Raw genomic sequence first — 14268 nt, forward strand, 5'->3', positions numbered from 1 at the left:
TCTAAATTCCACCACCACAGTCAAAGGTACTGCCAAGAAGCCAAGGGACACAATTATCGTTTGTATTAAAACAGCATACTGAGGCCCCAGCTAGAATTGGGTGTCAGCTCCTTGGGACCACACGTTTTCTGGTGGGGACTTAATCAGGTGAACTTATTGGCTCCCACGATGGCCACATGAGGCTAGTCCACATACACTAACATCTCCTCAAACAAGCTGGATTGATTTTTTGTTTGTAAATTAAGCTCCATACATTTTAATCAGCTTTCAGTATATCCATCTTGTTAGTGAATGAAAAGATTATTGAAATACAGAAGAAAATAGAAGAGGAAGAATTGCAAAAAGAGAAGAGAGAGGACATAAAGAAAAATATCAGACCAGTCTTCATCAGCTGTACTACATCAGAACAGCAGTTAGGAGGCAGTACAGTTCCATCTACCTAGGAATGCTGTGTCTGCAGACTTCACAAGTGAACACCACAGCACATGCTCCCGATACTCTGTACAAAGACGACACTAAGGTACCTAAGGTCAGCACCAGTACCATTAGCTAATGCAAGGTATAAACAAAGAAAGAAGGAATGCTGTTATAGGTCTTTGGATAGAGAAAACATCAAAATTCTTGTATAAATTAATATTGTTGGGTCATCTTGATCTCAAGGTAAGGGTTTTTATGCTTCAACACATGCTGGAAGACCTGACCAACAATTCTTGGTTTTATTTTTATTTTCATTGATGCCAGGAAATGTGAGATCCAGTCTGGAATTTCTTTAAAAAACTATTATCCTGTGAACAGCAGTAAGGATACCATTTCATGAATATTCTATAGTGGTACAATAAATCTTTAATAAAAATGAATAAAGAAATTTTGTCTTCACATAATAATTTGGATAAATAAAACTTGAGTATTTTTTTAATTTTTATAATAAATTAGCTTTGATTTACATGAACAAATTTCTTGGACCACATACAAAAACTTGACAAAAATTATTAAGATGGAGGTAAAGTGTACATTTAGGATCACAGTTCCATCTGAGAAGAAGCTAGTTTGAAAGACAGGTCAGATTTGTTAGGAACCTTCCATGTACGCAAAGTGAAATTAAGCTGCTCTTGGAGAATACAGCAGCACTTATGGTCATCAGAAAATTGAGGAAGAGCGGTAAATAGATGCTGGTAAATAGAGATGACTCCTGCCTTCATAACAGCCTGCTTGTGGTCTGGTTTTGAACAATGCTTCATATTGGTCATTTTGAGAAGGTCATCAAAACTAAAAATTATGTATTTTTAAGACAGTTCTTACACAAAATTATAGTTGAAATAAAGTACAAGTTGTAATTCTACTAAAGGGAAACAATGACCTTAGTTTCACTGTGGGCCACACGTGACTAACTTGGTTAATACATACACTGATACTCACTTTAAAATATAGGCACTTTCTTCCACTGCAATATATAGTCAGTTTGCAACCCAAATTACTCATTAGAAAGTATGTTTTCTAAAAGTACATTTCAAAAGTCCAGTTAAGCAATAAGATGAAAATTTATGTAAAAATACAACCTAGGACTTAATAAATAAATGATCTTAAATTATTTAATATAGCTTTATATTTAGAAACAAAAGATTGCATTCTCAATAATTAAACAGATTGGATTGCCCTATATACTTGAATTCCACTTTTCACATTTTTATTTGCTTTGTTAACAGTTTACAGAGTCTAAAAAGTGTAGCCTTCATTTCACCTTTTGTACCTAATAAGATGTCAGCTGTGCAGTCTTGTAGTTCTTTACATTTAATGATCTGAAATGTAAATGAAGATAAACTTATTAGATTTTTGTAGAATATCACTGTATAAATTACAAGAGTTTTTGTAAAAATGAAAAACTATGGTATGCCCAGTCCTGTAATTAGGTTTAATGACATGAATCCTCATGAAGTCGTATTGATTTCAATAGAGCTCCGTGTGAGAGCAAGAATCTACACTAGCAAATCCAACTATAGGATTATGGTCCAAATATCAGAAGATAAGCTTTCCATTGAAAAGTACATAAGGAACTGTAATTCAGTGGGGAAGCAGATGATTTGAAAAATGTCTTACCACATTTCTTAAAATCTATGAGCTATGAGCTTCCTACTTACAATAAATTCAGTTCACAATTCTCATTCTATTAAACCGAGGAATAATGAACCAAAAATAAATACATTATTTAAAATTCTTATTTCCCTCTTAGGAGGGAAATAGTAGTGGAGAATTTGAAATACTAGTTTTAATTTCTCTCTGTGGAATTTCTGTTGGATATGCGAAATTTTTCTCTTTACAAATATTTTTAATGAGTCCATCAGAACTGTATCTGTGAGCACACAGTGATACTTCACAATCAGTCCCCCCCTTTCAATTTTGAAACCTACTTCACATACAGTCAGGGTTTTTTCCCAATAAAAACATTTCATTTGGGAACATGAATTTTTATTCTGTTGATAAAACAATAATACAAACAATTACACTGATAAAAAGGCTACTCAGACCAATATACCATGCTTTTTCCCTTTTACTAGTTTAAAAACACCAGTGCGTACATGGAAGGTTTTACTTTCTTACATCAGTGTTGGTAGTTACCACGCTTTTTGGTGTACCAAAAAGTTACTTTCAATTCTTTCTTACTTTCCATTAGTAATGAAAAGCAATGTGGAGTAATATGTAGCTTCTGGTTCTGACTTGTCAGTGTAAATAAAAACTTCTAACTATCCCTGCAACTTAAAAAGTGATTATGCAAATGCCGATACGTGGTGAAATAAATAGAACAGCAATGGGTGAATAAGGGAGCTGTATTTCTTAGGTTTCATATATGATACGTAAAAGACAAATCACAAACATGAAGCGGATTCCTCTAAGACAGTTTTTCAAATTTTAATCAAGTATTTCTAAAATATTTCATGTTACTCATGGAGTGTGCAAAATAATATGCTTAACTGTTCTACATGCAATCTTAGAAGTCTGCATTTGAAAGTAATCTCTAAATATCCCTAAAGAACACAGTCTTGATTTTCTGCTTGAATTACAAGAGCCAAAACCAGAAAATAAATTTGTTTAAAGATAAGGGTTATAGCTTAGTAAGATAAAAAAGTAAAGAATTATGTGCTTATCTACCTATCTACAGACACTGTGTACTATAAATCTCTTCTAACATTGCACAGTGACATGTTTGTAGTTAGGAATCCAATTTGAGTGCCATTGTTTCAAAAGCTTCACAGGCTTAGATTACCTAATATTGTTTGCCAGCAGAGGGAGCCAATTTTATTCCATAAACATAAGGGAAAACAAAACCAGATTTTGTTTTTAACAGGAACATTCCTGGTCTTTTTACATTTATCAAGTCAGAAAAGAATAAAAAATAGTAATTGTCAGTGACATCTGAATATCATGATTTTGAAGGTCTCTACGATACGTATAGCTCTATAAAGTAACCTGAATTTACAGGAGAGTAGGAATAAATTTTGAAAGCCAAGTTCCTTATAAATTTCTTATCCTTTTGTTAATAATTCATTCCTTCCTTTATTCAATTATTTTAGACAGTAATAAACAGCTGTGCTAATGACTTTTGTTAGACAGCATACATGGAACATGAACTCCAATTAAAGGAGCTTACCTTGTGACATTTAAAGTTATTATGCTTGTAACAGGTCTGCTTTTTGGTCCAGGAGGAGGATGAAAAATCTGTCGTTCTTTATCAGTTGTGACAGCCTTAGATTTTTTAATTACGTAAGGGTCAGCGGAATGGCTTGGGTAAGGATCAAATGTGCCTCCTTTCATGCCCCCTGACTGGAAAAAAGAAAGAACTTTTCAAAGTGCCAATCTACAATATAATTGAGTTAATTAAAATATTTTTCATGCAAAAGCAAGTAAGAATACTGAATAGCAGACTGCATCATATTATATAAAAACAAAAAAACAAATATTCCTTACATTTACAATGGAAACTTTAAGGAAAATTTTAGTCATTATTTTCATGAATTCTTAGTTTTAAATGTTCTTTTGTAAGTCTGGATTTTGAGGAAAGGATCTTAAAAATGTGACAGAAAAAGTAAAATGAGCTATGTTGTGGCAAAAAAAAGGGAATTCCTATGTCACTATTAGTTTACTAGTATACCTCCATGTCCAGTACTGGTGTAGGGATTGTTACGTATAGCAGGGCTTGGGAATTATTATCAATATGTGAGGAGGAATTAGGCATAGCGGGAGTGAAAGGGTTAACAAGATTGAAGTACTGAGGGTCCAGGTCATGTCCGAGGGAAGGAGGCTGTGTGTCAGGAGCAGGGATGGATGGGATTGGAGGGAGATAAGCAAGCGCGTGATTTTTGTTGTGAAGAAAGGAACTGTAAAGTTGCAAAAAGATAGCAAATCGTATTAGCTGAAGGGACGCATGAAGGACGCGTGAACAAGACATATAAACCAATAAGAGTTCTCTCAGTAGCGCATGTACAAACAATTAGAAAGTATATAAGCCATGTAATATTTCAATAAAGGGTCTTCGATTTACCCCTCTGTCGGAGTCCGTGCATCAATCCGCTACAAATATGCTTTCTGACATACAGGATTGAATACAGCATTGGCTTTTCCTGAAATGTTACGTCCACTAGTACTACAAGAGTGGCAAATTTTAGTTATAAAACATGCAGAGACCTGATTAATTCTTTGCAATCCCCTAGCACAGCTAAACCCCGCAGTCTGCTGAGGCTGCATTCCTGAAAAGTGCGGCAGTAAGCGATTCAATCAACAATAAAGCAATTTTTCCCGTAAGAATTTATATAGCAGAGAGGGAAAGTGTGCAGTAGCTTAGGAAGTACACATAATTTAAATACATGGGGAAAGCATATATGGTGTGAAGGGTGGGGAGCCTGGAACAGGATCACCAGCACTGTCAGCCAGATGAGGTGCTGACTTTCTAGCAGCTAACTTTTCTGAACAGATTTCCATTCTGAAAGATCTCAGCTGCCTCATCTATGGGGCCAAACACCCAACACAATTATTCGCGTGTAAGCATTTTTGCTGTCTCTTTCTGAATAGTTATATTTTCCTTGCTATCACCATCTTCCTCAGATGAATCAACATCAGTCACATAAGTCAAGGGTGAAGGACACAGTAATAGGAAAATAGTGGTTAGTAGAGCACACTATTAAATGACTGACAATGGAACAACAAAATGAAGAGCTGAAAAGTGACAGATTAAGGGGTGTTACTGTATTATGTATCTGGAGTCATTTAAGAGAGAGCTATTTATGCATCTTAAACCCATCTCAAAGTGAAATTAAGGTTTAGCCTAAAGTGAATAGCATAAATTTAGTATCTCATCTCAAAAAAAAATATCAAGATGGAATGCTTTATGGAATGGAAAAATATGCATTTAGATTTTAAGAAATAATGACACTAAACAACTGGAACTAATGAACTATGTTCCTATATATCCTTCATACTAACTCCAGGCTTTATTTCTTATGCCCTCTAAGCCCTTTCATATATATTTGTTCCCATCCTTTTCTTCCTTTTCTCCTAACTACTAAAGAGTTGGCAAATTCTAAAGCAGATTCCAAATTTGTGCCTGCTGATGGACAAGCAACAAATAACTCCTGAGTTTATTTTGCAGCCTTTCCCTGAGCAGAGGGACTAACCTGAGTTTTTCTGGTCCTTCCAGCTATCCATTCCCATGACACTTCTAGGAATTATCTTTTAGATGTTTGTCTACATAGGCTGAGAGTAATTAGCAGGTTCAAAAATAATATGAGTGACTGACAGAGTCCAAAATAGGAGAGCATTTCATTTTGCTACAGTAATCTAGTCTTACTGTCATTTATTGCATAACCTTCTGCTTTGTATCTTTTTGTGGTGTATGCAGCCAATGAACTGTATGTTAACAGCGCTATGTGGATTTTAAAGAGAAACACTTTTTAGGTTACTTGAAACTGGTTAGCAGTTGTTGTTGGATCAAACAAGATTTCATTGCTTTGTAAATTGAAAACAAAGTAAATGGAATAATATCTTTTATAAGAAAAATAAGAAATTAACAGCAAAACCAAACATTTATTTCTATCTTATGTACTGTAAGCAAAGCTTTTAACAGGAAATATCTGAATATTTATCTTTTGTCTCCAGTAGCTGTAAGATAAACTAACCTTTTTAGCAGGAGAACTTGGTTTGAAAGGTGGTGCAATTGGCTTCTCTGGAGGTGGTTTCTTCACAGGTGGCAAAGGTTTGTCATTATAATAGGGATTCATGTCAAAATACTCCTGGGGATATAGATTTAACTTGAAAGGCCCTCCTTTAACCAACCGTTTATGTTCCTCTTGCGCTTTCTGTAAAACAAATACTTTGAAAGAAACAATCTTGAGGATTTTTACTGTATGTTATTCTAAGAGAAAAATTGAAAGCTTTTAAATTTAGTCTTGGAGAATGTTCACTCTAACTTTCCTTGCTCTTGTTTGATCAAGGTATTTTATATACCCACCATGTGTAATGGAACATAGATTCACTGACCAGGAAGCACAACGATCACTATGAAAATGTCAGGAAAAGCACTGTGCATTTAAGATGTGTCTATCAGTATTGTATACCTGTATCTTGGGCATACATGCATACATACATGCTTGAAAATTCTGTATGCATGCATCCCAGCTACTCACACTTGTGAACCCTGGCCACTACCTTTCCCAGATTCTGGGCACCTTACTAAGCTGAGCTTCTCTAGGAATTGGTTCTTTGTACCATGGGAGATGTTGACTGTTCTTCCCAGATTCCATTTTAAAATAAAACAGGTTAAAACATTACGAACAATTAAAAGACAAGCATAAAATGTACCATCAGTAATACAGTATCACCTGGTAATTCATGCTAATGTCTCAGAGCAAATTCCCTTTTTTCTATCCAGTGGAAACAATCCTGTCTCCCTCTTTTCTCTGTTCTTCTCATTTTCTGCACTGGATGCTTAGTTTTGACTCTGAATTTGTCTCAACTGCAGGTAGCTGAATTGTTTCTTCTAATCTTGTTCTTACCCTAGACCAAAAAATGTCCTCCTGGTGCCATTTTTCACTACATATGATGAAAATATACAGGATAACTAAAATCAGTGCAAGCAAATTTATGAGTTTTCTTAGATTTATGAACTTTTATGGAAAAAGGAACAGGTTGGGGTTTTTTGTATAGCATCTAGGATAACGAGGTCCCATTCTTCTGAAAACAACATAGAAGTATTATTGTTCTTGCTATTGGCATTGATTGGTCATTATTGCAGTGTAGCGTAACGTCTCCAAATAAAAAATTAAGGTCAAATCCTGAATGGTAGAACTTGCGTGGGATACTGCCAGATGCCTCAAAGAAAAAATAATAAATGAACAATACCTAAATCTTTTTTATACAGGATGGTCAGTAATTTGTTTTCTTTCCTCCACTTTGTAAATAAACATTAGTGATTTCAAGCTAAAGGAAACACCACAGGGAACAAAAAGTTCATGTAAATTGTAATAAATAATCATAAAACTAATACATAATAAAGACAAATATTTTTACCTTTGCATTTATTCTTTCTACTTCATACCCATCAGGTTCATGTGGATATTGTTCACCTATGGTAAGGTTTGCATAACTGTAAAAACAAAATGAATTACTTAGGTGTTCAAAACTCAAGAAACATTTAATAAAATACTGTGCAAGAAGCAATATTGTGAAGTTACCCGTATCCAGTTCCTTTCTTTCCTGGAATAGTATAAAAATTCTTTCCAGGAGGAATGTATCTTTCTTTGGCTTTCAGTTGTGGACTGAAATATGCATATGAACCTCCTATGGTTCCATAATAGCTGCCAAGTCCACATCTAAAAACAGCAAATGAACACATTAATTAATGTTTTGCAAATATTTCAGGCTTTTCATATCTAGTGTGCTAAAATGACAGTAAGTATAAAACCCAAGCAATATATACATCTCAAGAGTTAAATATAAAACCAGATGAGATCCACTGTCCATGGATCTCCTACTACAGCAATTCCGTTCACTGTGTTATGGCCAGAAAAGAAACAAGATGGCGGCAGAGATGAAGTTTTAAGGTATCTTAATAATATCAATAGGCTTAATAGAGGTTGTTTTAATTTTGCACCAACAAGGTGAAGTAACACTGGTAGAGACAGATTCACAAACAGAGACCCAGAGGAACAGGTTAAACAGACTTGGTGCTTGATGACAAGAAAAGTCTTTCCCACAAGTTTACAGAGAACAGTAAGTTAGTGTTGGTACGATAATGGAGTGGCAGGTAACGTGGGGTACCTATCTGAAAGGTTTTTTTTCTGGGAGATGTTAGGACTAGTTAACTTTCTGTCTTGTCACAGAAGGAAAATAAAAGGAGGCACAGCTCATTTAGGAGAAATGCCTCTCCCTACAAAGCTGCAGGAATTCACAAAGACTGTTTTTTAAAGACCAACTTGAAAATCAGTATTTGCTGACAAGTGTATGGCATGCTCTCAAAGTACATGATCATAGAGCTGCTAAAGGAGAAAAGGACCAAGACAAACTAATGAAATAGCTGAATGGCAATTTGGTCCACTAAGCTGCAGCTACAGTGGTCCAAAAAAACCCCAAACAACCAACCCACTGTCCTCACACCCCAAAAATCCAAAACAGAACTGAAAAAAATAAACAGGGGCTACTGTATGAGATCTGTCAACTACTCCATATAGCCGAAGTAATCTGCTTTGCCTGTACTGTCTGCAATTATTGTGGGGAGAGAGTAAAGTGTCTCAATGAGTTCCTACTTAAAAAGGCCATTAACAAATACTGACAGGATCGCAATGCCAAGATAACATTTGCCATCTTTGCACAGAATGCTAACCTGCCTGTTGATTACCCTCCCTTTACTTAGGGACTTCATAAACCCATATATAGAAAAAAACGGGCAAACTGACAGTGCACAGACAACCTTTATCTTGGTGTTTCCTAGCTCTTAAGTGCTTTATTTCATTTTCTTTAAATGTCACTTTGTGTGTAGGCTTTTTGTATGCCAGTAACAAAATAAGAGAGGACAGATTTATGAAGAAAAGAAAGGCCCAGGCTTCAGTCACATCTTCAGAATATGACATCTTTGCAACCTTTCCATTTGCAGCCAACAACAAACGTGGCTCCACTGTAAAGGAAAGACTCCCAAGAGCTGCTTATCATTCAGGCAGCCAAGACTAACAACTCAATGAACAGCAACAGAGCTCTGCACTAGTTCCTTAGTTACAATGGGAGTCAGTTTTGAATATAAGAAACGTATCATCGCTCTCCATAATTGCTTCAGGATTCCATTAAAAGACAACCTAACCACTTTCCCAGCCTCTGCTTTGTACTACTCTGCCAGTACAGATGTAGGGGAGGATAAAGACAATAAAGAACCTGTCCTAAAGTTCATGTTTAGAAGAATTCAAAAGTCTTACAACAAGAATAAGAGCATGAGCTGCTGCACCCACAGCCAACAAGTTCGTTTGTGGAGGCAGTACATGGAAGAGAGCACATTAGCAGGTCTTCGTTGTAAGCAGGACTCCCACTGTTGGACTCAGAACCCAGAAAGTAAGTGAACAGGACTCTCATTGACTGACATGGATTTGAAATCAGTGCCTAGGTGTTTCTAACAGTTAAACCCTTACAAATAATTTGGTTGCTATAAAGTCAAGTTGTAGTTGAAAGAAAGTTTTGAACACAGGGCTCACACATTGTCTGTCCCGTCAGAAATAGCACACGTATATCCAACAGAAAGCCTGCACACCATGTCTTACATTCCTATTAAAAGCTAAGATGTTCCTGTAACATGCAAGAGAAGATAGCTAATCCTTGCATACTAAAATATATAGACATAAAATAAAAAGAGATTACTCTCCCAACTTTCTGAAAGCAAAGCTGCAGAAAGATATGACTAAATATAACCATGAACTGTAAGAACTAGGCCCTGTACACAGACTGAATCCGCCTGTCTCTTATTGCAGCAACAAGAACAAAACAAGATTGTATAGTTATAAATTAGTAACCAGGCTCTATCTGTTTTTCACATGTGAATAATAATAGTTACATGACACCAATTGCATTGGTGTCATTTTGTCGTGCAGTTAATGTTGTGCAAATTGCAAAGATGCATTTCTTTTAATATTCTGCATATATTCCTCAGCTCTGTAACATCTTCTGATCATCCTATAGGATAAATGGTATTCTTTCTAGCAAAAAGATAATGGATATGGATTTACTGAGAGGAAAATGTTGCACCTGGATAATGGCCCCTTTTCCTACTGATTATGCAATATACATGCCATCTCTATTTTGGGAGGCTCAGAAATGGGAGGGAGAAGATATTGTATCTAACAAGTTCCAACAGATTTTCTCCTAAATTAAAATGAAATATTCATTTGTTAATTATACACATCCTTTTCCCATAGCCATCTTCATTTTCATCAAAAATAAAAAGCTAAAGGGTAAGAAAACTGTTTACAGCAAAAAACAGAAGTTAAGAGCAAGCATCAGGACCTGTGTTCAGCCTTCCCTGTGTTGCTGCTCAAAATTCGTTGCTCAGTACTGACTAACACTACCTTGTAGAAAACAACGATATTGTACTCTCATTACAGGTTTTATAAGAAATTATCTGTGAAAATCATCTTTAGCATACAGAAAAGAAAAACAGTCAATTTAAAACATTTTCACAACACTTACGGCAATTTGTCTCCATTACTGGGAAGGAAAGCTTTGCCCAAATTTTTCTTTGATTCTGCCAATCTATAGCGTCTCCTTAGCTGAACAGGGTTTGAGTAGGCTTCACCATCGAAAATCCTCACAAACTGAGGCTCAAAATAACCTGCCTGCAGAGATGACAATTTTTTGGTCCCCCCAGGTAACATCTGTCTGTTCTTGCTCGCAGCTTCGTTAAAAGGGCCTTTAAAAAAGTAAGCACTGTAAATAACTGTTTGATGTTAGTGCTTCTCTTAGTCTACATTAAAAAACTACGGTCTGGATTTGGGTGGCTCAAAGAATGTACTACAGAGCATTTAACTTGTAAATCATGCATGTAAATGGTTGTGTCTGAAAAACAATGCTACGAGAAGGTATTCACGGCACCTAGGTTTAGTTTTCTAACCCCTGCACTTGCTTTACAGGCAATGGAGAGAGACTGGTTGCTCCAGACTACAATTCAGAGCTATAACTGATGCCTATTTATATACTACGAGTAATACTTCAGAGGAGCACCTCTCTCTCCCACTGATTACAGACCAGATAGAATAGCTTAAGTGCCTCCAGTTGGGTTTTGAATACCCAGCAGCTCAGTGTGTTGGAAGTGTATCAGCCGGGGTTCTGGTGGACATGTTCATCACTGACACAACACCACCGCAGAAATGTCTGTATTGAGAAGCCAGGATTCTTTTGCATTATCACTTTGAAGCAGCTACTGAGGGTTAAACTCTGTAACCTTACTAATTACAAAAATTACCTTTCTCAATGAGTATTCCCATTAAACAACAAGAAAAGGAGAATATTCTTTAAAAAGACAGGATGGGGAATCTCACACATATGAGTCAGATCAGAACAGAAAAAAAACTGCAACACTAATTTAAAAATAATTGACAACGTAATTGTCAATAACGGAAAACCTGCTGAAAGAGCACACAAAAACACTATTGTTTTTCACAAAAGCAGGAAAATACTGGTAACTTGCAGATAATTAATATTAAAAAGAAATGTATACACTAAAAGATTTTATCAGGCTATTATGCATACATATTTTTCAGTTTTACGGGATTTTTCCTTTCTTTGATATATCCATCCCAACATATCAAGCCTTTTTCTTAATAATACAGACCTGAGCAAAGATGATGCATGAAAAAGCAGTTCCCTCTAACAAAACAAAACAAAAATTAGAAAATAGTGATTCTGAAAGTAGATGGATACTAGAGCTAGTCCCTATCACTAAACAGTGATCAAAATTAAATGTACTTACGCATATAATGTGAGACATATTTATCTCCAATGGTAACATAACCCATTTCACTGAAGAGGCCAATCCTCTCCATATCACTTTTCCCTTCCGCAGGCATGGCTGGATCTGTGTGACAGTGCACTGCACTAAAAGGGTTGAAGTATCCTTGTTTATTTGTTCTACTGCAAAAGTCTATAAGCAGTCCACACCTGTAAACAAAAAGTTTATTTAAGTAAAATGCAAGAAGTTTTGGTTAAAAATATTAGCAATAAATGTAATCTGAGGAAAGTAATCTACAATATGATTGAAAGCTTTGGTGCATGTAGGACAAATGGACTGTGGGATTTAGACACCATTATATCTCTTCTGTTAAATTCAAAACATGAGCGGAGAGAGAAAATCAAATGCATTTCTAATGCAACTGGTGCAACTCTTACTGAATTTACATAGTTTGGGTCAAAATTTGTAACAGGTATCTTCAGAGTACTAAGATGAGAGGTTTTGGTGGCACTAACAACTAGTAATAAAACATGCCAAGCAGCCTCCTTCTTCATCTTGTGGATTATCTCTAGCAATGGTTTTCAGTCACTCTCTAATAATGGTATAGAAAGTTAGTGTATGGACAAACCTGGGGTAAAGCATAAAAGTGGAATTTTGGAAGCCTTCTAACTAATCCAAGACCTGGTCATAGTAAATATCTCCAATTTCTTCTTGGTTTTAATGCAAATGATTTACAGTAAATGTTAGTTTTTCCTCCTCATCACCCTCATTGGAGCCTGACAGGACTAAGGAAAATGCCTAGTCAACAAGTGTAAGGAACTCAAGGGCTTGAATAGAGAGCAGGCTTAGCACTAGGATTACCAGGGATCTGATTCCCAGGGTGAAAACTGGTAGAGATGGGAATCAGAATCAGCTAGAGGAAGAACTGCCTTAAGGAGGAAGATAACAATATACGGTAAGTTCACCAGGAATGGAAATCAAGGTAGACAAAATCGGTTAATATGTTAGAAAGCTATTTCTTGAAAGTCATGAAATATAAGAATTATCCAAAAAATCAAGGATATGCAAACAAATAGCTGAAGTATCTGTGTCCACACGGCTTGAAAGAGATTAGGGAAGTTAAGACATTAGGGTGGAATACAGATTAAAGACTATGTAGATCAAGTCCCATGTTGGTATTAACTATGGGGGCAAAGGCAAGATGGAAGATAGGAATGAAAATAACTCAGGCAGCAGAAAACTCTGAGAGATTAATATCACACATTAGCTGTATCTGGCATGTGGGTGCAGAGTAGAAAAGCAGCAGCAGTACAGCGGTGGAAATCTATATAATATAGATTTTATATATTTTATTATTAAAAATAATATGCTGGAGCACTGTGTATTATAGAAGAGCTAGTCACATTTTGCTTATGCTCAGCACACAGGATGGACAGCATGCAGCAGTTTTGAAAAGCCTGAAGCAATTTTTTTTTGCAACGTGTGGAGATTCACACAGTGTAAAATGCACCATCGCTTCATCAGGCAAACTCAGTACTGTTCTTTGATTACTGGTAGGTCTACACATTGGGTAAGGAACCAAAGGGCAGGCGACAACAAATAGCACTGAAAGAAGAGATGACAGAAGACTGACCCTTAGAAACGAACTCAAGGGTTCGCTGTTAGGAAGCTAGTTGGCATTACTGACGAGGAGGATAGGGATAGTTCATCGAAAATAAATAGACCTGGAATTAAATTCTACAGTGTAAAGCAAAGATCGTTGATCAAGGTATTAATGGGAAGGATTTTTGGACCCCAGCAGTTCGATGCGACTGAGGTGTAACGAGGTGGACGAGCCTGGCCTTGAAGTAGCAGTGTTGTGGGGCAGCAGGCGGGCGAGCACAATTCTGGAGCGTCTCCCAAGGAATTTGTAGGAAAGGTGAGGAAATACCAATATTTTGCCACTAAGCGCTGACACCACATAAACTGGATTAAGCACAGCTATGGTTGGCTGCCCAAGCTACAGAAAGCTCAACTCTACGCACTACACCACAGTGCGCCGGCCCACCGCTACGTGCGGCAGCACCGCTGGGTACGGAAGGCCGCTGAATCAAGAGGGAACCGAGCGGCACCGCGGCACCTACTTGCCGGAGCCGGCACCTCACTCGCCTGAGACCGCCGCCGAGGGGAGCGAGAGGCGGTGCGGCGGCGAGAAGGCCCGGGGCCGCCCCCGCCCTCTGTTGGTGCCGGTAGCCCAGGAGGCGGGAAAGTCCAACAGGCAGCGGGGGTAAGCCTCGCCTGTGTGTCCCCCCGGCTCCCTG

At 37.0% G+C, this 14268-nt stretch overlaps 1 protein-coding gene across 4 annotated transcripts; it reads right to left on the minus strand.

The window, feature by feature from the left end:
• Positions 1 to 925: 925 nt before the first annotated feature.
• CFAP96 (cilia and flagella associated protein 96) lies at positions 926 to 14260 on the minus strand. 4 transcript variants are annotated; one of them, XM_075500216.1, is made up of 8 exons: positions 14117 to 14257; positions 11990 to 12177; positions 10711 to 10930; positions 7719 to 7856; positions 7555 to 7630; positions 6165 to 6344; positions 3644 to 3816; positions 929 to 1796 (listed from the first exon to the last, which is right to left on the minus strand). In XM_075500216.1, the coding sequence occupies exons 2-8, from the start codon at positions 12084 to 12086 to the stop codon at positions 1748 to 1750; spliced, it is 933 nt and encodes a 310-aa protein (XP_075356331.1). In that variant the 5' UTR covers positions 12087 to 12177; positions 14117 to 14257; the 3' UTR covers positions 929 to 1747. The 4 variants fall into 4 exon arrangements, with proteins under 4 accessions (XP_075356332.1, XP_075356331.1, XP_075356330.1 ...); XM_075500215.1 differs by having other exon boundaries at positions 930 to 1796; positions 14092 to 14258; XM_075500214.1 differs by having other exon boundaries at positions 930 to 1796; positions 13762 to 14258.
• Positions 14261 to 14268: the final 8 nt, after the last annotated feature.

The sequence above is a fragment of the Mycteria americana genome, chromosome 4 (genome assembly GCF_035582795.1).
Source record: "Mycteria americana isolate JAX WOST 10 ecotype Jacksonville Zoo and Gardens chromosome 4, USCA_MyAme_1.0, whole genome shotgun sequence".
Taxonomy (NCBI): domain Eukaryota; kingdom Metazoa; phylum Chordata; class Aves; order Ciconiiformes; family Ciconiidae; genus Mycteria; species Mycteria americana.

Excerpts from the sequence above, each read along its gene's own strand:
- CFAP96 (XM_075500216.1), bottom strand. The coding sequence starts at position 12,086 with ATGCCTGCGGAAGGGAAAAGTGATATGGAGAGGATTGGCCTCTTCAGT. Across the intron at positions 7,631-7,718 it reads AAGAAAGGAACTGGATACGG|TTATGCAAACCTTACCATAG; the intron begins GTAACTTCACAA and ends TTGTTTTTACAG. Across the intron at positions 6,345-7,554 it reads TAGAAAGAATAAATGCAAAG|AAAGCGCAAGAGGAACATAA; the intron begins GTAAAAATATTT and ends TTTGTTTTACAG.